The 27,736-nt window shown below is 27.0% G+C and overlaps 1 protein-coding gene across 4 annotated transcripts in view; it reads right to left on the minus strand.

The window, feature by feature from the left end:
* Positions 1-3,708: 3,708 nt before the first annotated feature.
* Positions 3,709-27,736, minus strand: part of LOC129975699 (girdin-like) — a 50,393-nt gene continuing 26,365 nt past the window's right edge. For 2 of the 4 annotated variants that reach the window (XM_056088836.1, XM_056088833.1), the window contains 15 exons: positions 27,211-27,399; positions 24,564-24,688; positions 24,162-24,239; positions 23,888-24,040; positions 23,496-23,592; positions 22,167-22,427; positions 20,337-20,510; positions 19,407-19,535; positions 18,038-18,238; positions 15,722-15,864; positions 15,552-15,644; positions 15,311-15,386; positions 14,136-14,247; positions 7,978-8,102; positions 3,709-7,153 (listed from right to left, as the gene is read on the minus strand). In XM_056088836.1, coding sequence (XP_055944811.1) covers positions 6,725-7,153; positions 7,978-8,102; positions 14,136-14,247; positions 15,311-15,386; positions 15,552-15,644; positions 15,722-15,864; positions 18,038-18,238; positions 19,407-19,535; positions 20,337-20,510; positions 22,167-22,427; positions 23,496-23,592; positions 23,888-24,040; positions 24,162-24,239; positions 24,564-24,688; positions 27,211-27,399 — 2,385 coding nt within the window. In that variant the 3' untranslated portion in view covers positions 3,709-6,724. The remainder of the gene's footprint in view (positions 7,154-7,977; positions 8,103-14,135; positions 14,248-15,310; positions 15,387-15,551; positions 15,645-15,721; positions 15,865-18,037; positions 18,239-19,406; positions 19,536-20,336; positions 20,511-22,166; positions 22,428-23,495; positions 23,593-23,887; positions 24,041-24,161; positions 24,240-24,563; positions 24,689-27,210; positions 27,400-27,736) is intronic. The other 2 variants (XM_056088834.1, XM_056088835.1) reach the window with 2 other exon arrangements.

The raw sequence follows: 27,736 nt of genomic DNA on the forward strand, positions 1-27,736 counted from the left end.
CCCGACTTTGAATATGTCCTCCAGCAGACCGCCGCGACTTGTTTCCGGTCCTTTTCCAACATGTTTTGGCGGCAATGGGCGATGCAATACCAACCATTTCTCCATGCATTTTATCAATGCGCGACCCAATACCAATAATTTCTCCATGTATTTTATCAATGGGCGACCAAATAAAAAATTAAGCGATTTATTACTGAAAACTTGCCGGCCTCCTACTCAAATATTGGTTATTCAGCTTCCTTAAATTCCATAAACTAGCGTCAGAATATTTCAAATTATTGTAATTTCAAAACTTTACAAAACGATTAAAAATATGAAAAATTTGGCGTATTTTATTTTTTATATATAAATATTTTTGTTTATTACTTGTTTTGATAAATTTGTTGTTGTTGTTTCTAATGGCACTTGTCATAGACAAGCCCATGATTTTAGAAATCAGTGATTTTAAGCCAAGGGTGCGTCTCTTGTTTTTTCAGTAGTGCCATCTAGGGCCAAGAGTACGACTTAACTACACACACGTCACAACCCTCTTTACGAGACAGACTTCATTCATGCCTTTCATTCACTCATCCACAGATCGTAATTAAAACCTGAATCAGAGAACGATCACCCCTGATCCAGTACCCTCAATGGTATTACTCTCGACATGGAGGACTTTGTGACGACGACAGATTTATACGTGCTCCAGCCACCACACACACAGAGTCTTCGGCCGGCGGGGTTCGAACGCGCAACCTAAAAGACGCGAATCCAACGCCCTACCAACCTGGCTAATTGATAAACTTAAAACGACGTAAAACCACTTACCTGCTTTTGATAGAATGGCGTTTTCCAAGATTTTCATTTTAACTTTTCTTGGTTTTTTTTGTGTTTCTCCAACTTTTAATGATTATTATAGAATATATTTTATCATATTTTTAACCTAAACAGTTATTAAATGCCAAAATGGATCTTTTTTACTGCTCTTTAAGAACAATAAACAAATATTAAAATAATCTTGCAATAATTTTAAATTCGATCATCTGTACACCTATCTATATAAGATTTATTACTTTCATTCCTTTTTTCATATTTATTTTATTTCATTATTTAATGCATAGGAACAAAAAAAAAAAAAAAAAAAAAAAAATCGGAACACATTTACAAAGTTAATTTTGTAATTAATCAGTATAATTTTATTAACATATATATAATAAATCTGATCTTAAATTTCTAATATTGCCTACATCATCTGCTAATTTTAAATCAACATAAGAAGGATCGATAAAATTAGATTTCGATTTCCAATCTTTCAGTTCACACCACGCCATTTCTGACCAGTTTCTCGCACTGACGATAAAGTTTGGAGAATCATCAACACAATGGCGTAACGTAGAGTGATCTCATGAACGTCAGGATTAATCACCGCACTATTGCATTATTGTTTGAGTTAACACAATTGTAATATTTCTATTTATGATGTCATCATAAATTAATCTGATAGGATTAAGAATGCTATCTTTCGGCAATAGATTTCCAAACTCTGATCCAGTTATCATTAAGATACCAATATTTTTTATTAAATGAAAATTCGATTAATTCTCAGAATAAGTGAGTAAATGATATTTTTTTCCAACAGTAGTTTTATTTCCATTTCATTTATCTATTACAAATGGCCAGAAAATCGGCTATGACGCCATTAGATCTATAGCCTTCCAATATTTCTGAACTTTACAATTTAAAAACACAAGTGCAGAGCACGAGTCAAGATGAGTAGTATCAAAAATTTGATGTTGTCCTCACATAGGACACAAGGGAGAGTCATAAAGCCCATGCCAGTACAAATATGCCGGCAAACAGTCATGGCCTGTAGTAAGGCGGAAAAGTGTCACAACTGCACTTCTAGGAAAATCTGGTATCAACTGTGTATCCTCAATCAGTGACGCCCATGGCTTACCGGCAGTGTCACACGGTGCTCTCTGCTTTACCCTGGAGGCATATCTTCTTTTTATCAGGAGTTTGACTGAATGAAATGAGAGGTTTTTCAAAGGTCTCTGGAGGACTCTTGCACCCCTTATGGCCGAAAAGTCGGTAGCCTAATTCCCAGCAATCCTGTAGTGAGCCGAGATCCACTAGAAAGAAACTGAGATTGATGTTGAGAGTTCTCTGCACTCCAGTATACGGATAAAATAACAGCTCTGCAGAATGACGAGAGGCGGAAAGCCAGTTGCTTTAATGTCATATAAACAGCCTCGATTTCGCCATCGCAACGGGTGGAATGAGCACCTATTGGTGCATAGCATGGAAAAAGATCACAACTCACACCAGCTTCCGCTCCGTCTTCACCGTTAAACAATGATCCATCAATATAGGCATGTAACCATGTGTCTCTAGGATATTTATTTTCAATGGTAAATAGAGCAATGGCATGAACCTGTTGTTAGCTCATACAATTCTTATTAATCTTATCCAGCTTCAGACACACCGAGATCTCTCCATACTCCAAAGGACAAACAAGCCTACAGAGAAGTTGAGGATTGAGGTGTACATTCATATCTGTGACTGCAGAATAAGCATATTGTATAATCCCTGTTTGAGTTTTAAGATTTCTGTCTGCATCAGTGTCGTAATCCCTCCCAAAAAGTATCGTTGGTCAGGCAAATCAGCTTTTCATAAAGAAGGACTGCATCTCTTTTAATTATGTTTCTTATTGGTGGGTTTTGAGTTAGACACTGCAATCTTAGGATAGGAGGGGTTTTTACAGCGCCTGTAATAACACAGAGAGCTTGGTTTTGAACAGTTTCAAGTTTTTGAATAGTACTAGTAGCAGCAGATACCAGAACTTGGTTACAATAACTGAAGGTGGTATTTAAAGTGTCTTGGCTGCAAGCAGCCAACCGTTTCAGAACAGGAAGTCTTATAACAATTTTTCCACATAGGTAATCAACATGCCTGTTCCACTTCAACTTAGAATGAAGAATGCATCCTAATTACTTTGTGCTTGTTGCTCTTTGAATTGTTGTGCCTTAGAATTTATGGTTAGGTACAAAAGGATGCCTATTTAGGGAGAAAAATTGGTAGGTAGTTTTTGATTTGTTAACAGACATGGCATTGCCAAAACACTAAACCATTTATCCAGTTCACTAGATCAATTTTTAAAAAAAATACCTCTGACATTTTTAGAATTATAAAGTGGTCCCATCTGTATTCTGGATGTGAGTTGATGATACTTTGTAGGGTGCTTGATTGAAGAACTTGATAGGTTAAAATAAAGCTATTGATTTGGTTCCAAGTTGAAAATTTTTTAAGGAAAATGCTGAACATATTCACTAGTTAGGGTTCAAAACAGAAAGGGGCAGTTGGCAATGCAATCTAGCTTTTCATACACTTAAAACTGGAACTTTCCTGGGAAAAAACAAGAGTTTGCACTTGAAGCGTGCTATTTATACGATAGATCAATGTTACAAGTTGAAGTTATGGTAATTAGATTTTCAGAGGTAGGGGAAAAAAAAAAAGCCATGTGTTTCAAAAGTTAAAGTGTTTTCATTTTAAAACTTAAGTGCCAAAGAAAAGATTTCATTTTTAAACTGCTGATAAATTTTATTTAGCAGATATATATATATATATATATATATATATATATATATATATATATATATATATATATATATATATATATATATATATATATATATATATATAAACCCTTAATGAATCACACAAAAAAAATCAATACTTATTCTACTTTATTATTTTACTACCTGAGGTAATGAATACACAGTTTGCATTTTACAATTTCATTAGGGAAAAAAAAGAAAAAAAAGTCTTATTTAAACGATAACAAAGTGAATGCTACAGCACCTAAGTAAATTATAAGACAATGTTATTTCTAAACATCCATATCATAAAGCCTTTTGATTATACATCTTTTACAAATAAAAAATAGCTGCACAACAATACAAAGCAGATACACTTTATGATTAATGACAAAAGTGCACAGCAATTCATTAGTGGTGAATTTTTTGAAGTCGCAAAAAATCAGTGTGCAAATGTGTTTGAAATCGGACATTACGATTTGATTTGAGTGAAAGACTTCATTAATAAAACAAAAATTACAAAATACAACATAAGAGGGAAAACAGGAACATTTTTCAAAAATACGGATTTTATCACATGCATATTGATCTTGAATAGCATAATGCATTACTTTCTAAAAACATCACAAAATCTTTATATAGATGAGACATTCAACTGCAAATGAATTCTGAAATAATAATTTACATCTACTTCACATGTTCCAGACAACTTTGCTCTTTATAAAATTTTTTTTTAATAACAATTAATAATTAACAGCATAACAAAGTAAAACACCGGTTTGCTAGTAAGTTTTATAAAAGAAAGAAAAACTGCAACAATTCGTGGCTATTTAAATATGAAGATGCTTAACTATGCATAATTTCTTTTTTATAATTCAAGAATGAAAATTTCTAAAATTTAATATATTATTTAAGACTTATCCATATATTAGCAATGAACTATTCTAACAATATTTATTTTATACATAAATTCATCCACTTATTGTCACATTTTCTAAAATTCTTTACTACGTAAGCCAAATATAAAGAGAGCTGCTCTAGCACAGATATTTTCATCGATTTAAATAATTCCAAATTTTAACAAAATTTTTATGTTGTAGAGGTTATTTAAAAATTTAAGCATATTTAATTTAGCAGAGTGATTTTAGTATTTATGATTATAATAATATAAATAAATATATGTAATGAACACATTTATTAAGCTGCCAATAATTTTTAAAGAATTTCAAGATTTTATAATTCTATAAAAATTTTATAAATGGAAATATGGGATATTTTTACTTTTGCAATTAATTTTCAAAGAGAAGCTTAGAAGAATTAGACAAAATCAGACAGATTATGTATGAAATATTATTATTCATACATATGAAATATTAATTGTTCCACTTCATAAAGAAAAATACAATTATCACAGATAATAAAAATAAGAATGAACACATTTTTTTTCTAGCTGGTGTGTTCTCATTTGAAGCTTAGAAACAAACAGTAAAGAATTTCACTGGAAAAGAAAGTCAATTTTTAAACATTCAAAACAGCAAAAACATTTATAAAAACAATAGCAAATGTAGCTGAAGGATAAATTTCAAATTCATAAATGTATATTTTGTAAAGTGACATACTAAAAGCATTTTGTTACATAATTATTTCTTTAGACCCATTTTATACTTGTTATTTTTCCTCAACTGTTCTTATACATATTAATATGCATGAAAACAGTTTTAATAATTAAAAAAAATCATTCTCTTAAAATTATACCCTGAAGAATAAAAAAGGAATGTTGGTTTTCAATAGATAAAGATTTTAAAAAGTTGGAAAATACTAACATGAAATACATCAAAAAATGAAAGAAAAAATACAAATCTTTTAAAAAATAAAGTAAATGATAAGAGATGTAAAGAATAAAAAAGGATTTAAAAAAATCATTGACATATAAATACATTTTTTCTTTATAAAAATGCCACAAATTAGAAAAAAATTTTGCCATGCATATGAATTAATATTTTAATATGATGATACATTTAAAATTTTCATCATAACACTGATAATAAATTTGCAACAAAGGAAGCAAACATATGATTGCATAAAATAATTTCAAAATTAAATTGAAAAAATGCTGATAATGGGCACAATAATAAAATACATAATTAGTTCTAAAATATCATCATTTAAATTTGTTTCTTAAGTTTTAGATAAATTTAAAATGGTAATCATTATTTACTTGTTGAAAAAAATTGAAAATTTTAAGATAAAATAATATAAATGTACATTTAACAGAAGAAAAAACAATTTAATAAAACTCTTATAACTAATTAGGTAAACAATGTTAGCAATGCCTAGTTTTAATCAAACTAAAACTTGTAATTTTGACACTTTTAAAGCATTTGTATCAAAATTAACATTATAACTAGCAAACATCTATAAACTATTAATATAATCAAAAACTTTAAAGTTACAAATTTATAACAGTAAGTAGTCGTGCAAAAGATATTTTAATAAAAAAAAAATTTTTTTTAACCGGAAAAAAATCAAATTTATAAAACTTTTAAAAAATACCACAATTATAATCCAAGTTTTATTTATAAAATATTTAAGCAGTCATTTCCAGCACACACCTGGAGAAAATCAAAAAGTTCCAAATATTAAAAATTCTCTCGGAAAAAAATATATGCTAAATACAGATATTTATGCATAACAGCACTAATACTGCAGTTAAAAAACATCCAAACAAAACAAAATATTAGCTAAAATTAATCAACAAATGACCACAAAGATGATTTTCTAATAAATTATTAACTGATGTAAATCATTAAGTAGAAAACAGTGAGATAAAATGCAATCAATACATGCACTTAAAGTATTTTATATAAGGCAAATGTCAAAAATTCAAACAACCTCAGAGTTTACATTAAAGATTCAAGAAATACAATTAACATTTCAAAATACAATTTATACAAAATTCAAATTTAATTATTCCTCATAAATATCAACTCATATATATATCTACATATTTAATTTATTAAATGCTTTGTCTGTATTTACATTTACAGCATCACATCTCATAGTTAGGAAAATGCTACTTAATACACATAACATGTGCGAATGCAGAGTTAGAGTTAATGGTTAGAACATTACAGATATTACCAAAAAAACTAAACACATCCATATTCATACCACACAGAATTTTCCAGAGACTTTTCCTTCGAGGATCCACGAGAGCCGCTTGGATCACTCTTCTCGGGTTTAGTCCTGGAAAACTTGGAAGCCTCAATTGTGTCTATATTGCTGTTGGTGTCTGAGCAGTAAGCAGATAGGGGGCGTGTAGGCTTATTCGCCACCTGAGGGCAGTGCAAGACATCATTGGCAATGTAAGAAAGCGGCTGAAATGAATTGTCAGAAGTATAATGACGTCCAAGATTGTAAGATGAGATCTGTTGAGAGGAAGCGCTTCTGGAAAATGGTTGGGATGGACTACAACTGAGTAGATCTGCACTGGTCAGGTTTGTTATAAAGTTGAGAGTCATATTATTTTCTAATGTAGTATGCTTGGATCCCATATCTTTCATAAATTCAGAACCAGTCTAGAATATAAGAAATGATTTTATATGAAATAATAACTAATCTAATTTATAATATATATATATATATATATTGTAAAGAAGACAAATCAACAAATAGACATAGAATATGAAATATAATTACAGGATTTAAATGGACAGTAATATCGTTAACAAAATTATATAAAATTGTCACTGGATATATATATATATATTTGAGTTGTAAACTGTTACATTACACAACTTATATAATATTTTAAGCCAACTGATAAGGATTACTAAACTTTAAAAGCACTTATTTTATCAAATGTAACTAAATCTATTTGCTAATTCTCAAAAAAAAAAAAAAAAAAAAAAACTGTTTAACACATTTTTGGTTAGTTTAAAGTTTCAAATGAATGCTTAAAAATTCTAAAGGAAAATTGGTGAAAAATGCAACTAAACCATAAAATTTTGAACACCTGATGAAACGAAAAAGTATTATAAATAACACTATTATATCTTAAACTATTAAATGTATTTTTCTTCATAAGTCAAAACATACATTTTCTATTTATTACTTCAATTTCCCTCAGCCATGTTAATTTTCCAAATAAATTTATAAAGTAGTTTAGAAATATTACATGTTCATGTCTTTGATGGGTGTTATAACTGGTAGTTTAAACAACATTAACATTTAAAAATAAAAAAAATAAAAAAAATCAATTTAAAATTATTCTCTTAAAAATTGAACAAATAAAAATACCCAATTTTAAAACATTCTATACCATTTCATTATGACTAACAAAACAAAGATTTAGCAACTTCATAAAATTATTCAAAAGAGGATGGGGGAAAAAATTGCATACATCATCTTTTTTCTCAGATGGTATGATGTTCTGTTCGACACAGCCATCCTTTTGGACGGCTAGTCCAACATCTCTCACTGGAATATGGTCCTCTTGACAGGAATCTTCAGGATTAAGAATATTTCCTGTAATTAGAAAAGATAAAATGACTTTTAGAATAACAACTACTTCAAAAAAAATTTTTTTTTAATATTTTTTATTTAAAGAAGATTTGAACCCGCAGTTTGAATCCCTGTAGCATAGTAATAACTTATGCTTGACTTGCCCATCTTTATTTCATTTTAATAATTTACTTTTAGTTATATAGCAGTGACAATATGCACATAAAGAATATATTTAATTTGTTGCACCATATGTCAATATAGAATTAATCATCTAAAAAAATAAAACGCTTTGTCAGGGTGCGTGGATTAATCTTATATTGAAAAAAATAAGCACTTTTAGAAAAAAAAAATAAGAAATAATCTTAATGAAGCCTTTTTTACTATAGAACTTTGAGTTCAGTGTAAGAAATTGAGTTGGGCACTAACTTAGTAAGTGTTCAATTTTTTTTATATCAATATATGCAGTAAATACTACCATGTATTACTAGATATTTTTTTCATCAACACTGAATAATTATGAATTATATGGATCTATACAAAAAACTTTGTGCTGAATTTCACATATATAGCATTATGCATTTTAAAGTTATTTTGTTTACTTGTACTCGGACTAATGACAGCATCAATTCATAAAAAATTCATTTTGTTCAAAATTTGGTAGAAATCTGCAAATCACGAAATTTCGTTTCAAAGCATTTTTTTGTTATCGTGTTCACATTCTGTTATTCGGAGGTTTGAATAATTGAAATTGAGTAAAGCATGAATTTTTTGGTACTGCAATTCTTTATCCTTGAAAAATTCATATACAATAATAATAATAATAAATAAATAAATAAAGGAATTATATAAGATTAATTAATTTTTGATATCTTTTGGCACAGTGAACAAATGAATTGCAAAAACACTTCATCATAAATATTTTGATTTACTTTTATTTTTAAAAGTCTTAAATACATAAGCATATTTACTTGTGGAAGTTCATAATGAATAAAACACCCATTCTCTGGTATATTATTTAAAAATTCTAAACTTTTGTACAAAAATTAAAATAAAAATAAAATAATTCACTAATGGCGAGTCACTAAATTACGTTGAAGTATAACTAATAATTGCTCTACAAACAAGTAAACACACATAGAAAGGCACTGGTGTGCTGAAGTTACAGTTAAAAACCATTATTTGTGGCTTTACATAAAAATATCTCTAAAAAGAAAATTTTTTCCTTCTATCTAAATAAACAAAAGTAGTTGAAAGAAGAGTCAAGTGAATGAAAAGGATACATTTTCCAAATTCTATCAGAAATAAAACCTTTTCTGTTGACCTCCCATTTCATTAAATTCATTAAGCATTGGAAGATCTGACACCACAAAAGAAATGCAGCCTATAATAGTTTATTTCCCTCCTTCATCAGAAGGAAAATATAAGCACCTGAATATATGTATATATAAAGAAACGCACTTTAAAGGCCCTTAAATAAGGATCATCAAAGGTAAGCAGATTTTAAAGACATTACACACCTTAATTGTAGCAAAACATACTTAAAAATATGTTTAAAAATTTACTGGAGAAAATTTACAGCATTTTAAAATTTCAAAATGGTGTAAAACTATTTTTTTATGCCAAATTAAACTTTATAATTGCCAAGATAAAGCAGAATTTTGATCAATTTATAAATAAATTTAAATTTTTGAAAAACTTATTCTTAGTATGCAAGTATTAGAGATATACCTACATGAACAATTCAGAATCTAAAGTTAAATAGTTTGCCTTATAGATGATTATGAATGTTTTTTTTTTTTTTAAATCATAAGGCATCTGATGCAACTGGCAAATAGAAGTCTATAAGCATCATCAAGTTAAAAATGTAACATTCCATACTGGTATCCTGAAAGATAGATTCCATCCCTTGTTGACATCTTAAATAAAAATTATATTGCATAAAAATTTTTAAGTAAATTTTCTGAATTGTATGAAGCAACATTATACAAAAAGAAAGAAATTCTGTAGGGGTGAGTAAGATAACTACATACAAACAAGTTATCTATAGAAGAACAATTTATCCTTTTAGACAATTGGCACTAATCGTATTGAAATCCCAAACATTGAAAGGCTTGAATGTTGATGCTATTCCATTAGTAGAAACATTCATCATTATAATTTAGTGAATACAGTTATTTCAAGAGGATAGGAAAAATACCTAATAATTAACTAATTTACAATAACTGTACAGTGATTATACATTTTCCTCACAATTTTCAAGACTATGGAGCTAAAAACAAACACCTTAATTAAAAATCCTTTGATCCTTTTAAAGCAAGTTTATGAAACTTTATTCACTACCAAGAATATATTTTTAAAATGTATTTATTAAAATTTTTTACTTTATTTTATTTATGGTGTACAAAGTATTGTAAAATTGAAAAAATTAGGAAGAATCTTATATTTCAGATTTTCCCGAATCTAAAAGAAACATTTTTGGAACTATGCCTTCTGTGAACATGATAAACCAAAAACATAATGCATGAAATTTGGCATTTGACATATTTACCATATTTGCAAATTTCTATCAATCTATGGAAAGTCTATTTGTCTATCCATGCCCAATATAATTTTAAAAACTAGCAGCTATATGGATGAAATTAAGCATATTGAATTATCGATAAAGTGTATTTTTGTCAAAGGATTGGCTATGTGTGTGTGTTCCGTATATCTAAGAGTATGAGAACAAATTTAACTAAAAAGTACAAAGATTCAGAAAATGAAATTTGGTATGTAATCTTACCATCAACATCTATACTTATATAAAGCTCAAGCTCAATGTGTGTGTGTGTTGGCGCTCTACAGGCCAGATCGTTCGACCTACAGCTACCAAATTTGGCACATGCATACCTTGGAGGGAGGGAATGTGCACCTGGGTTTCCCTTTTTTTGAATTTGTAATTATTAATTAAAAACTAACTTTCCCGCCAAAAACTCTTTTCATTTCCCCACCACCAAATGAGTAAAGCTTCAGTGTTTTTTCCCACGCTAACAAGGATAGGCTTAACATATATTTGGCAGATTATTTCAAACGATTCTGTAATTTCTTAGTGTTTCATGCATTTAAAATTAAACATTGTTAATGAATCGATCTTTCAGATTCATTCTGGAGTACTTTTGAATTAAAATAAAACAGAATAAAGGAAATTAAAAATTTCTAATCTGCGTAGCGTTACCCCAACTGGCGTAGAAAATTCACACATGCGCATTGTGTTCTGATTGTTGACAACTATTTTCAACAATTGCGGACTTGATTTAAATTATTTTTAGGTTAGTTTTATGCTTTTGTAATTAAATTGTATTTATGTTAGTCATATATTTTTTTGTATATACTTATAGTTTTAAGTATATCGTTTTTTTTTAAGTAGTTTTTTAACCTGTTTTCGACTGATTATTTATTCTGTTTATTTTCTTAGTGTTTAATGCATTTAAAACTAAACATTGTTAATCAATCTGCCCATGATGATCTGAGAAAATTTTGCAGACAAATTCTTGAGATATTACATAAGTTAAGATATATATTCTTTAGTGCCCATAAGGTCTTAATTAGGGATTGCAATACCGGACCAAAATTTCAATACCGGTATTCGGTATTTTTTAAATCTTAATACCGGGATACCGGTTTTAATACCGGTATTAGAAATTTTAGAAAAAGAAAGAAAACACAGGTGTTTCTTTGTTTTATTTGCCAGTTTTGTTAGAGAGTGTAAATATCACAAAAAATAATTTGTAACTTATAAATTATAACAGTATATAATCACAAAAAAGTAAAGAAACATCTTATTTATTTAAATCACAAAAAAAGTGTAAATATCACTATTCAGTCTGTGGTACTTTTACAAAGTTTTGAAATGTGATCTTAAAAAACATAATGCATAAATTGTACTGTCATTAAGCCTGAAAACTAATTTTGAGTAAAAATGACCAGCTGTCGAAAACGCTCTTTCGGCATCTATGCTAGTTTGTGGTACTGTTAACAATACGCGATATTCCCAAGTATTTATCTCTAAATCCCTCATCTTCAAATAAAATAAATCGATTTCTAGTCGGATGATTATGGATATAGCTGATTTCTGTATTGTATTTTGGTTCGTTTAAATTTTTTTATTTATCGCTAATTCTAATTTTTGTTCAAGAGACAATTCCTTTTCACTATCGACAGTAGTGACATCATAATCTTCGATAATTGAACCGAATTCTTCTGAATGTGGATAGGTTTGTGGGTAAAAAATTTTAAGAAAATTTACTCTAAACTTAATCAGATTTGAATTGGTTATTTTCTTTTCTTCATTTTCATTTTTAAAATCATTATAATTAGGTAAATACCATAAGACATTTTCTATTTCGGTATGCCTATCTTCTGTGCGATTTTTCAATGTAATATATAATTCTTCAGATAGTGATGTGTGCTGTTCTTTTAATGACTGCAACATGAAATTTATTGTTGCATTAGCTGTTAATAAATTAGAATCTCTCAGAAATAATGCCTCAATAGTCAGTTTTATTGGAAGTAGAGCTGATATAGTTCTGTATATTAAGTCGAATTCACTATCTGAAAAATTAATTTACAGGTTTAAGTTGATTATTGGATATTTGGATTGGATTTCTCAGTTTCAAAAATCGTCCCATCATTAGGAGTAAACTGTTCCAACGTGTTTTAGAATCTAATATTAACATATATTCTGTTTTATTTTCAGTTAGTATATATTTTAGTAATATATCTTTTTTATAGGGGAACGTTTAAATATCTTAACAATTTTTCGAACTTTATAAATTATAGGAAACATTTCTTGATAGGTTAATATTTCATCCTCATTAGCAATATCTTCTTCAACAATTACATTGTCATTATCTTCATTGTCAATATCACTCTCACTCTTACTATTTTCAAAGTTGGAATCTGAAATTTCTATATCCACAGTATTTGGATTCTTCTGTTCTTTATTTTTTTTGATATAATACATCTATTACTCCTAAACTTTTTTCATAATTGTTGCCCCATCAGTCGTTATGGTTACAATATTTTCTTTCAGGGATAATCAATGTTTCACTAATTTAGATTTAAGCAATTAATTAAGCCATTAATTAGCTAATTAATTTCGCCCGTTAGGGAGACATAAAAACAAAAACGTATACTATTTTGCTATGTTTTGCGATACCTGAACATATAGTGGAGACAATTTTAAAAATTTCTAGTAAATACCGAAAAACCGGTATTTAAACTTGTGAATACCGGTATCACGAAATTGTACAAATGGCTCGAAATACCGGTATTCGGTATCCCGGTATTGCAATCCCTAGTCTTAATGCTTAATGACTCTGTTTTCAGTAATCATATTATTAAAAAAAAAATGCTTTGTTTCAGTAAAAAATATTGTTATATTAATTGCAGATTAATTCTTTCCACTTTAATTTAAAGCATAAATTCTACAGGAGCTAACAGAAAATTAGAAAGATACATATTACATTATGACTGAAGGCCTTTATAATATTATGAGTGAATTATATGACTATCAAAATTTGAAGTTTTGAAATATTTTAATGAAAAAGCTATTAAAGTATTAATTAGATAAAATATTTAATTATTAAAATTTTAACGAGCATTAAGATTGGTGAACCGGCTGGTCGCCAAAGGCGGCTAGTTAGAGATAAGAATAAAATTTTGGATCCAATCACTGAAAAAGTAAACACTCAAAATTTCACTTTGAAGCTCAAAAATGTGCTTAATGTATTGAGAAGAGAACATCTCTGCTGTTTATTATCTAACAGTATAAATGTCACTTTAGAAACTTGACATAAATAACTATCTTCTTCAGGATAATTAAATATCACTATATAAGGAATAAATAATTTTAAGATAACTACTATCAACATTATTTATGGAAACTTAACAATTTATAAAATCATTTTTAAATGCCAATCCACTTAGATGTAACAATTTAAAACACCATATTAGGAATTTTTATATTTTAAAGAAATATTTTAAATACACAATTAAAAACAGCATACTAATTACCTTTATTTTTAAATGACCAGCCAAGAGGTTTATTTGGCCTTCGGAGACTACAGTACAAACTTGAGTCAGTAGAATTATCTGATTGAGAACTTAATGCATCATGTTTAGAATTCTATAAAAGAAAGAAAAAACATAAGCAATTCAATTATTCCATAAATCTAAAAAACAATTTCTGACAGAACTGTCAAAATATAAGTCAATTTTATTTAAAAGTCACTGGATTAAAAAAAAAGTTTTTGGATAAAATATATGCAAAATAAAATAATAACTTCAGTTATGTTGTACACTTATCTGTAATGTGAGCAAATATACTATCTATTAACAAAGTTTCATCTAATATTGCATATAAAACATTTTTTCATTTTACTTTTCAATCATTTTAGGTTTTGATTGTAATTTTGAAACTATCATTACACTTTTCACAATCCTAAACAAATTTTAAATATGATTAGCTAAGAAACCCATAATTGTTATGGGGAAGTAAAAAGATAAATAGAATATATTATTAGCAAACACAAAGCATTAAACTATAAGCAATTTGTCCGCTTCATATTAACAATTTTGAAAACTTGAATAACACATGCTCTGAATATTAAAAATATGCTGCCCTTTATAAATAAATTTTAGTAAAAAAAATCCAATTTAAGCATACATATATATCTAATAATTAATTTAAATAAATGCACTGAAACATTTCAGATCATATTTTAGATTAAGCAAAAGTTTAATAGATTTCTTTTTCCATTATAATTTTATTAGATGAACCTAACAAATGAAAAAGGTACATAAGGAATTTTTTTCACACACTTCAATATTTTTTTAAGGCTATCTTGTTCAGAGATTAAAATTTTTTCTTCGGCTTAAAATAAAAATTTTAAAAAACATCTTTATGTAGCAGGAATAGCACTGATCCTTGTTGAAAATATGTGAAAAAGAGGTATTTGATAAAGAACTGAAAACTTTCTACATAAATTATTTAAAAGAAATATATGTCATCCTAAATTATTGAAGTCTAAAATATTATTAACTTATTATTTATAGTAAAGTACATAACATTACAATTCAATGGGGGGAAAAAAGGTAGTTCAAGCTTTTATATAAATTATCTTATGATCATTATCAGTAGATTATCTCAATGAAAAAAAAATATGAAACAATAAATAAATTGACTTTACTCGTAAAAAGGCAGATCGAGTTCTTCGCATCCGCATAGAGCCACCAGAACCAGGTTTTCTGAAAAGCAATGTAGAACTAAAATAAAAACAAAGATGGTAAAATGTAATAAAATGGGGAAAAAAACATCAGAAATTAGAAACTTGTATACTATTTTTAGTTTTTATTTTCTTATTACAAAAGATTACTACAACATTTTAAATTATTACCAATAAAAATTTTGATCATAAAAAAAAGACAAACCTTTTAGGAGATTTTTGAAGTTTGTTAGAATGATCTAAAATTCTTTGTTCAAGTTTTTCTTTTTGTTGACAAAGCTCCCTGAGTTTCTCTCGACTAAAAAATTATTTTGATTAACAGAATGCAAAGACAGCGATTTAGTAACAAAATGTTTATCTGAAAGAACTACTTACAAACTATTTTCCTCTTTGCGATATAGATTTTGCTCTGAAATTACTTGGTATAAAAGTTCATGATATTGACTCAAAAGCATAGAGAGATGAGACATCAGTGATTGCTGTTCTTCTTCCATCATAGAATTTTTTTGTGTTAGTAACTATTTAAAAAAAAGATCCATAATTATTCATATAACCTGGAATTATATTTAGTTACAAAATATTCATTATTTCTGTAGAAAATCTATCATTAAAACAAATACATTATTAACACATTGCTCAAAGTTAATTATAAATAAATAAAAAAAAACATAACTAAATGCTTCAGTGTTTCATAATAGAAAAAAAAATCTGATGCAAAGAAACATATTCATCCAAAGTACTCTAGATTAATTTAAAAACGACGCACCAAATACTTCTGTTAAATCATTTACTATACAATCTTCATTATTCAACAAAGGCAGTTACTGTCAATATCTGATAAGGACTAAGAAGCAATATTTACTTTTTAAGATTATATAAATAAGTTAACTAATAATCTATGCTTATCTTTATAGAAAAATAATAAACAAATAATAAGAATTATAAAAACAGAATTAAAATGGATCTACAAAGGTAGTATAGATGTTCTTTTAAAAAACTTTTGATAGCTGCTTCTTAACAGCATGATATTTTCCTATTGCTGTATCATATTTCATAAAAAATATCAAGGTTGCACTTGAAACTGTCTTGTGGATCTTTATATTAATGATTTTGTTTTTTTGTTCCTAGTTCAACTTTATGAGTCATTTTAACATCATGTACAACAATTGGCTATTTCTCATAAACAGTATCGCTTTACTTCTTCAAAATTCATAATAAATACAAGTATTAAAAACACACAGACACAAACAAATTTCTAGTTGATTAAAACACAAATAATTAACAATAATAGACACTACCACAGTGATCTAATTTGCTTAGAACTAAACAAAAAAAGTATGTTAAATACATGGTTTCAGCAACCCATCTAATGATAATGAAAATTATAGATCATTTTATTTTATTAATATTTTTTAATAAAATTAATTCAAAATCCCTATTACTAACTACACATTTGTGGACAACTTAACTGTGGGACAATTTAAACCTTTATTTGAAATAACTTTTGTATTTGAAATGCATTTAATTTTTTGAACATGTGAAAGCATGCTTTACATAAGAATTAATTTATTTCTTATTATTCAGAATATGTACCACATGATATATTGGGATAATTTGAGCTAATTAAAATTATAAAAAAAAGGGAATATAAATTCAGACAAATATAAAATGTTCCGATACTTCAAATGTATCCAAAAGGTTAATGGTGAATCATAAAACTTTACTGCACTAAATAAAATGTAAGTTACAAAATTTTTTTAAGTGTATTTGCTGATTTATACTTCATTTCTAATTCAAAATATTTCTGCTATATTCAGACATCATATACTATTTATTTCTATATACCTCTTTAGAATTCATTCATTTTAACACTTTCATATTATGCATTTGTAAGTTTAATTGTCTTATTATTTAATATTTTTAATGTTGAACATTTAATATTTTTAATGTTTAATATTTTTAATGTCTCCAATGTTGAACTTGTACAAAAAATTATTTGGTATTCATTAAAACTGTTTTTATTACTTCTCATATTAAAAATTCCTCATCATTTCCCCAACACTGAGTTATTTTTGTAAAATAATGATGACAGTGCAACAATCTATATATGCCTTATTTTGTTTTGTTTCTTTGTAAGCATATTTCATAACTTTTTAGATTTATACTGTATAGCAAAATATAACAAATTTTCTTTCTAAAGACTTTCATATTGATATGTATATTTTTGCTTTTCCACCTAATTATAAATTGATTTTCATTCACCATTTATTTCCAACTAATATATCCAATATTTTTCAATAGGCATTAGTTTCATTTTCAAGCTAATTACTATTTTCACTTGGGCAAGTATAATAAAAGAATTTTCATGTTGTTTTTTCTCCCCTTCTTTTATTTAGATATCTGAAGTGTTTTGTTTCTTACCAGAATTTTCATATAGGAATAATCAAACCTGAAAATAACTTTTAAATATTCAATTTTTTTTCTTTTAATTTTGCATAAATCCTCCTTGAAATTAACTGGGAATCTCTTATTTTCAGAAAGAACATTATGAAATTAAAAAGATTATAGTGCTACTAAAATGAATTTCTTGAAATAATGCTCTGCTGTAGATAAAATTTAAGTAATTTTAATAGAAATATTATAACAAATTATGCTCATGCATAATCTGCAACATCAAATAAATAAACATACTTCACAGCAATTAGTAAGCTTAGAAACTTCTACGTCCAGCGAAGAAGTCTCATTTTGACATTCTAGAAGCTCTCCTTGCAAGGCAGTGTGTTTCAGTTTCAATTCATTGTTTTCAGTCTTCAGTGATTTATGGATAGCTTGCAAAGATTTTAATTCCTTAGTAACTCCTTCATGTGCTTCTCTCAATGACTTCAACTGTTCCTTACAAAGAAAATATTAAAGAGAAATCTTAATTACAGTAAATAAGCTCTACAGAATTACATGCAATAAAAAAGCATCCATCAATTATTATATTAAGAGTACAATTTCTCCTATTTTTCATAACAGTTCATATAGAAACTCTAAAATCTTAAAGAAAATCATTAATTAATACACAGAATTTTCATTCACTAACATTGAAAAAAACATAAAATCATTCTTTTGAACTGCTGTATACTTTTTAAAAACTTATTTACTTATAATTTTTTTTAATGCTTCTCATTTTTATTTGAAGAGTAAGTTTCAAACAATAATTTAATGAATTTAAGCCAAATTTTTAATAAGTAAGTAAATGATAAATCAATAAATACTTCTCACAAAAGTGAACTAAAACCAACTAAATGAGAGAGCATAGGAGAGAAAAACTCTTAAGGACACACATGCAGCTTCTTTAATATATATATATATAAGATTAGCTTGAAGACACAGGAATTTTTTTTTATTATTTAACCATTCAACTATTAATGAGATATATAAATCCCTAATGCATTTTACATTATATATCTCATTAATAGCTACATTACTGGGAATTATATCACTTTTAAATTCATTGTAACATGCCCCAATTATAGAACAAAGGTGTACATAATTTTTTATTAATTTACCAAAGCAGCATAACATACTCTCCCTACCTACTCATAGTCTACTAAAAATGATTGTTTACTAAAGATTTAAAGTTCTGTACATTTGTGTTAGATTGATAAATTAGTCAGAATCGCTATCTTTTTTTTTTAATTATTTGCTATAAATATGGAATAAATAATGCATATATAAAAATAATATAATAACTAATTAATAAATTAGCTATTATAACTAATATAAAAAAAGTTTTATTCTTAAGAAAGAGAGTTTTCTTTCTTTCTTTTTCGTTATTAAACTATTATGCTCCAGGATTTACACTATTATTCTACAGATTAGTGAAACCAAAGGGATGAATTATTTGAATTTTTTTTGTTTGAAATTTATAGTCTTTATTTCCTGGGAAATGAAATGGAACAACTGCAACTTTGGTGTAACAGCTGATCAAAATTAACATAACTGAATTTTAATTGGATAGTTTTCATAAAATCCTTAAAAAAAATTTTTTTAAAAAAGGCAAACAAGAAAATACCTTTAATTGAATATGATCAGCTCGTAAAGTATTCAACACACGTGAATCAACTCTTGAATCATCATCTTCAAGAACCTGTCTCAAGCGCATGACTTCTTCATGAGAAATCAACACAGACTGCATCTTTTCCTGAATAACAGACAAAATCTAACATTATCAAAGAATATTTATAAGAAGATGCATATTTTAAATAATGTATACTCAACATTATTATTTAATACGAGGGCAAGTCAAAAATTATCTACACTTTTGACATAACTCTGGCTTCCTCACTTATTTTACTATTAGACTGTTGTGGTAATGCTTGATCGTAATGTAATTGATTGTAATTCCGCCATTTTTCTTCCTTCTGTTGCAGATATATCATGGCTGCTCCATTAGAAGTTTGCACCAAAGAGAAACAACGAGCAGTGATCCGATTCTTCTGGTCAGAGGGTGTCAAAGAGTCAGATATTAATTGCAGACTATCATCGCAATATGGGGGAAGTGCACTATCACATAAAACTATGTTTTTGTGGCTCAAGAAGTTTAAAAGTGGTCGAACAAGCATAATACATGAAGAGGGAGCAGGATGGCCATCAACCTCCTCTATTGAAACAATCAACAAGATGAAATTTGAGTTAATGGAACATCCTCCCTATAGCCCAGACCTAGCTTCATCTGATTTTCACTTGTTAGGGCCACTCAAGGATGCTTTGTGTGGTTGCCGATTTGCCTCAGATTTAAACGTGCAAGATGCGGTGCAAAAGTAGCTTCAGGGCCACTCGAAAACTTGACCGTTGGAACAAGTGCATTGAAAAGGAGGAAGATTACGTAGAAAAATGATGTGCCTAGTATAAGCCTAGTTTCGTGTTAATGCATTGTAGAATGAAAAGTGTAGATAATTTTTGACTTGCTTACGTATAATACTATAATAAAACTAACTGTCACCTTCAAATCATTGTATTCAGATTTCAGAGATTTATGATGAGCTTTTAGTGAACTGTGAACTTTTATCAATGAATCATAATCATTGGTAAGTTGTTCATGAAGGCGCTGAAGGGACTCATGATCAGTGGCTAAACTTCTATTTCTATTTTCCATTTCAATCTGTTGCATATTTGCCTGGATAAAGAAGAAAAAAAATTAGCATATAGTTTTGAGAACATAACAAATATAATCAATCTGTACTATATTTTTGCTAATTAATAGTTTTTTGGATTATTTACACAATAACAATATTAAATATGTAATTTATGACACATTTGGTAATTTGCATATTAAAAAAATTGATATTTTAGATAATGAATGTCAATATTTCCTATATCGCAGTAACGTATATATATATATGTATATATAATAAGTAATATTTTAATTTAATATAATTATTTCAGAATTTATTAACTGATTCATTCATATTGGTATTGTTAATTCATTTTGTGCAGAAACTTGTCTTGTAAAATAAACTGAAGTTACAAATTAAAAAAAATAGTAAATTTTGCCCCAGAAAAAAATATTTTTAAAAAGAAATTTTCTTTCTTCGAGTTTCAACTGAAGATATAGATTTTCTCTTTCTTTCACACAAATAAGCAAAACAATTTTTCTGGGGCCAAGATTTTTATTTCTATCAAATTTTGAACATAAATGAAGAAGGAATATATTATTGTTATCGATTTTGTACAGTCGATTCTCAATTAATATCATGTTATGTATTTAACTACTTTGTACACTACGTGCACAGCAACCTTTAATACTTGATTCATTTATCCATATGGTGAATGGATAAGAAAAGTTTGTACATTTTGCGACTGCTCTTTCTTGTAGTTTTAATAATAATAATAATAATAAGATATTTAAGCTAGAAAATGTTCAATAATTTGCATTATGGGGGAGGGGATTCTTATTTATATTCTAGGGAGTAGAAAAACCAAGAGATATTAATATGGATAGGGTCCTAGAGCTACTACATTTTGCACCAATCATTTCTTGGATATTTAACAAAGGTCTCAAAATTTTAATGTTTTTCCATAACAAAAATCCTTCTTACTCCACTTTTCAATTCAATAATTTATTTAAATATAGTTTTATGCTTTCTAAACCTGCTGCTAAACCAATGACAAAATAGTGTTAAAAACATACAGAAAATAAAATCAAGAATATTTTTAACATGATAATTATTACAGCATGTCATTATTTGATAAACTGCATGATTTACAAATTGCTACACATATGAAAATAATGGCTGAACCGTCAATCCTGATGCATTAGTAAATCCCATCATAAATTTGTTTGTTTGTGAATGTATGTAAGCCATTAATGATTCAGATATTTCATACAAATCTAGAAAAATTGTATTAGGATCACATTATAAATTTTTTCTCTACAGCTTAATAAGTTCTTGGGTTATTAAATTCACAGAAAGATAGGTATAAAATATAATATTTCAGCAAAATCTCATCAAGATTTTTTTTTGACAATTACAATACTTTTTATAAATGAGAAAATGAAAAAGCAGAAATCAAGAAGGATTCCATTTAAAGAATAAGTTTTATCATTAAAGATTCAGATCTTTATCAAATTTTTGATCACACCTATTTGTCAATCTGTCTATTTTTTGGTTTATGTAAAGACCATAATTACAAAAAAAAAAAAAATAATAATAATAATAAAATTTGATTTGATAGTAATTTGACCAACATTGTAGATCAGTGCCAAATTTCAGAACAGGAAAAAAAAGGAAGAATTTCTAAGTACCTTATAATAAAGGCATTCATATATTACCTTCTTAAGTTGATCTTCAAGATTTGAGACTTGTGACTGGAATTGTGATTTTTGGTGATTAAGAGTCTTATTCTGAGAGGAGACAACAGTAATTTCAACCTCAAGTTTTGCAAGTTTGGATTGTAGGGTATTGTTATGAGAGACTACAGATCCTAAATGCTGCTCAACAGACTCAAGCTGGCTTTTTAAGTTGTTATTCTGGTCCCGCAAGGATGAAACTTGATTATTTAAGCTGCAATTTTCTTCTTCAACAGATGATTTCTGAAAAAGATTGGAAATTGCAAAAAATTAATAATACTGAATTTGAAAATAACCATGACTGTAAATATCTTGACCTAATGTATTATTATATAATACATATATATATATACAACATATGCATACATTAATAATAACAATTATATAATGACATTCATAAATTATAAAATTTATAACAAGAAAAATTGGAAATATGGCTAAAAATTGATATGAAACTGCTTAACATCAAGTCATGATCCAACATTATATACTATATTTCTAAAAAGGCTTCATATCTAAAATTAGAACATTTGAAATTCTAAATATATACATATTTACTGACTAAATATAAATGAGAGTGCATTATAATAAAAATTTCTATTCACAAAACTAAATTTGCAAAGTTAGGGTATTTTTTGGAGGGTGAAAAAACGAGAGAAAAAAGTCAGCTGTAAATACTGGAATTGTTGAATTTGCTTTATTATGTTAATAACCAAATTTTAGGACTGACTTAAATTTGGAACAAAGATCAAATGACAATGATGATGACATCCAACTTAACAACTGATTCTCTTCTAATTTCTACACCACATGAATTTTTCACAATTATTGATATTCAATTTGGTGATTCTGAAAGCAATCTGTTTGAATATTTCCAATAAGGAGCACAGGTAAACCAGGAAATATGATAAAAATTATGAAAAATATTCTATATTTATTCTTCCCATGTGCCCTTCAAATGTGAACACTATTTATTAGGTTTGTGTTAATCCAAGAGTGTGTTGTGGATTTTGAAAATAAACTTTAATAGTATTAAAATTTTTGAATAAATTAAAACATAAAGAGACATTAAGAAATCTTACAATATTTAAAAATAAAACAGAGTTCTCATTAATTTAGTGTTATAAATCTGCAAGTTAACCATTAAAAAACAGTATCAATTACTCATATAAGATTTACTATCATATAGGATAAAAAATAAAGAGTTGAGCATAGTATGGAAGAAAACAAATGGCAAATGATTATGCCCCCCCCCTCACAAAACACACACACACACACCTGTGAATAAAGGTAAAGGATATTACTACTCACCTTTTTTTCTAATTCCATAACATCAGCTTTCAATTCTTCTAACTCTTCTCGTAATGTTACTAGCTTTATTTCTTCCTTATCATTAGCAAATATTTTTCTGAAAATATTCATACTGTTAATATTTCTTATTGGATGAGTACAAGATTTTATTTGAAAATATATTTAAAAGAATTCATCGATTAATCTAAAACATTAAATAGAACACTGATTGGAAAAGAAAAGTAAACAGTTTGCAGCTAGCATTCCGATGCAACATTATTGCATTCAAGAAAAACTAATAAATGACTAATACTCAGATTATTTGTTGTAATAATAATGTTTGAAATTTGAAATTTTTGCAAAATAATTTGGGTTAGTAAAAAAATCGAAGATAAATTTCATCACAAACTTACTTCTTAGATAATAAATTTTCTTTGTACTCAGAAGTTTTATCTAATTCATTCTGCTTATCTTTTGGTGCATCAGGGGATCTTACCATCAGCTCTTCAAATGCCTTTTCCCCTGTTTCTTTTACTTCATCAGAGATGCGATTGTAATCAATGTTACTGCAAATGCATTTAAAGATTGCATCATATTTTAATACATTTTGACAGTAGTAAGATATGTAGCAAAAAAAGTACTTAAAAATTTTTAAAATTTGAATTTATTTCAAATGTTTTTACTTACCACTGCTTATTTATTGAACTTCTATCTTCTATACTGTGTTCATCATCACAGAGAAATTTATCAGCACCTTTTAATTCACTGTAAAAATGATTGATGAAAAAACTTATTTAAAAAAAGTATTTGTAATAAATTAGCTATCTCAAATAACACTAAACAAATAAGTTTATTTCACTCCTTATAAAAGTTTAAAAAATTATGGGCATAAATGTGAACTTTGAAAAAAAATTGTAATTATTTATAAAAAAGTATAAAATAATTTGAAGGAAAAAAGTTATATGTAAAAATAAAAAATATATATATTACATTATATAAATATATTTCTATGGAATTCATTCAGTTTTTATTCTGTCAAAATACAGTTTCAATAGAATTACATTTTAAAATTAAAATGGAATAACTTACTTCAAAAAAACTTCATGATCATTTACAATGACTTCCTTTGGAAGATCTATGGCTTCAATCTGTGATTTTAGCTTCTGAATCTCACTATTCAGTCTTTGGTTAGTTATTTTTTCAGATACTAAATCCTAAATTTTTAAAAAAATCTGCAGTTAAAAATATTACAAAATAATTAAAATTCTATTTACTGTTCACAGAAAATAAAACATGATGTACATTTTCCCTTTTATCTAAAATAAAAGTCAATAGATTTCAACAATTACTTTTAAAATTATATGCAACAGATGCAATCATTTTATGCAACAGATTATAAAATTAACAAATGTTTCATCTATTATCGATTAATTATTGAACATGTAATATTTTATGACAGAATTAAAATAACAAGATTTCCAGAGAAACTAAAAGCATAAAATCACCAATTAGATGAACACATTTGATATACTCAACAATCACATTTAATTATAATTAATAATATTAAATAGCAATATTTATAATTTATCAAAATTAATGTTCATGTACATATTTATTTCTTATTACTTTCTGGCATTCCTCATGATATGATTAATGTCAATGAAATCAAAACCAAAATAAAATAATAAAATAAAAATTAAGTCTCAAAATAAAATACAAAAAAATAGGAATGATTTTTACACATTTATTTTTCTTTACAGCAATGTTAATGTGAACAGATAAAAATCATATAAAATACCTAAAATATATATATATGTTTAAAAGGAAAAACAATAAAATTAAAATATTTGTTTCAGCAATACAACTGTGTAAAAATAAATTCCATGATTCTTGGAAAGACCAAAAGGTTTACATGATTAAATAATGAGTTTAAGTTAATAAAAATAAGTCAAACAAAGGTTGCTTAAAACTGTGACTCCTTTAATTGGTATTAGTTTATTTGAATTAAAGCCATTCAATAGAACAATTTCCAATTGAAGTTACAGTACAAATAAATTATAATTGTGGGAAATAAAAACTTAAGATTTATAATGTTTTCACTAGTTGAGTAAAATACTAAAGAAAGAAAGCTTAATTAAATTTTAAATTAGTTCAAGAGGATCAAGAGACATCAAAAGAAAAATTTTATCCTAATTTCTATAAAAATTCATAATATTCAAATTCAATTTCATAGGGAAAAAAAAAAAAAAAAAAAGATGAAATTTTCAGGAAATTATTTTAAACTTTGAAGACACATTATGTAAACAGGACATATTTGATTTCATCTCCATTTTTGTTGTCAATATTTAGTAAAAATGAATATACGAACTTTTTTTTTTAAAGTTAATTGGCTACACTTATATTAAGTTGACATACACAAAATATTTACTGCTTTCCTATGCATAACATGCACTATATAACTAAATGTATCTGTACTTTTTGTCATTACAGTTGAACAAAACTCAATGAAATTCCTGGCAACTTATATTTTGTTTTATAGCACAAAATCATTGTTGAATTCATGCACCACCATTTTAATAACCTCTCACTTTTTCTCTTTCTTCTATGTTCGTGTGCCAGGAAGGCACAGTATTTTGTGATTTGAAAATAGAGAAAGATAATCTGCTTCCCACTTTTGTAGATCTACAACTAAAATCCATGAATGAAATAGGAAAATAACCGCTACAATAGGTAACAATAACAGACTATTCATGCTTTAAATTAAAAGAAAAAAAATGTTCAAATAATGACCTAAAAAAAGTTGGAATAAATAAATAAAATTAGAGTGCTAAATGCATTTTTTTTTTTTTTTGCTTTTGAAAATTTTGGGGGAGGAATTATTTTACAATAATATTTCTTTAATTGTATTTTAACCCTTATTATTTATCAACGGTACTTTAAAAGACCATTCAAATCCGGCTGATATCGTCACAATATGGCTATTTTTTCTAACAGTATTTTGAAAGAACACGAAGAAACATATTTCCAATAGAAAGCAATAGATGACCAACTAAAAATATTAAAAAACTTTAATTAATAATTTAATTAATTAAAAAGTTTTTTTCTTCTTCCTGGGTTTACTATGTACCAAAACTTAACTATTGATCCAGAAATAAACTAGAAAAATTGATGGTAAAGTAATTCGGTAAATAAAGGCTAAAGATGATTATGACTACCAGTGTACCAACTTTCATGATTTAAATGTAACAAATTCATCTGGATGTCACAATAACACTTTTTAAATATAGATAATATTTCATAGAAGGCAGTAAAATTATATATATATATATAAATTTTACTTTAATATATAAAATTGCCTTACTTTTTGAAGTGTTATGATTACAATTGCACTAAAAAGCTATTGTTTTTAAAAAAACTAAGCAAATTAGATTCAATTTTGATGGTGATGTTACTGTCCTGTAAATGATTAAAATTTAGTGGATGGAAGATTTTATTTGAATGTTTTGCTAATCTGTTCACTGAATCACGATTTTACTATTTAAATACCTCTGAAAGTAAGTAAAATGTATTACATTATTTGGGGCAAGATTTAAAATAAATTCAGTTCAATTTTAGAAAAAGTGCAACATTTATACACATAAATTAGTAATTTGTTCTGACTTAGCAACAGCAATAATTAAAATCTTTTTAATAACATATCGAAATATTAAAAGGAGGAAAAATACTTATAGCATACTTGTCTTAAAGCCTCTAAAGACTTTTTATCCACAGCTGTCTGCTGAAGCAAATCTTTATTTTCACGCTCCATATCACGTAATTTAACAGCAATCTGGTTCAAATTCTCCACTTCTTTCACAAGGTGTTTGTTTTCTCTATCCAAATATGCAACACGTGATGCATATTCTTCAATGGTAAGATCCTTAGACTAAATAAAAGTTGCATCATACTAATTTCAGTCGATTAAAAACGACAATCAGGATCACACATTTAAAAATATTATCACATAAAAAACAGTTTATGCCTAGCATGAGTAGCATAGCAAAATAATAGATCAATTCTTAAATTTAATAAAGATAACATGCAAAAGTATAAAGACATGTTATTTATTTTCCCATTTCATGTTAAATTTCACTAGCAATACAATATTAAATTTCCAGTTTATCATTTAAAAAATAAGTTCTTTTAGAGAAAAAATAGGTACCAACATTAACATAACAGTTTGGATTATAGAACTATGCATTGGGATGAAATTCATTCAGTTG

The sequence above is a fragment of the Argiope bruennichi genome, chromosome 7, assembly GCF_947563725.1.
Source record: "Argiope bruennichi chromosome 7, qqArgBrue1.1, whole genome shotgun sequence".
In the NCBI taxonomy this organism is placed as follows: domain Eukaryota; kingdom Metazoa; phylum Arthropoda; class Arachnida; order Araneae; family Araneidae; genus Argiope; species Argiope bruennichi.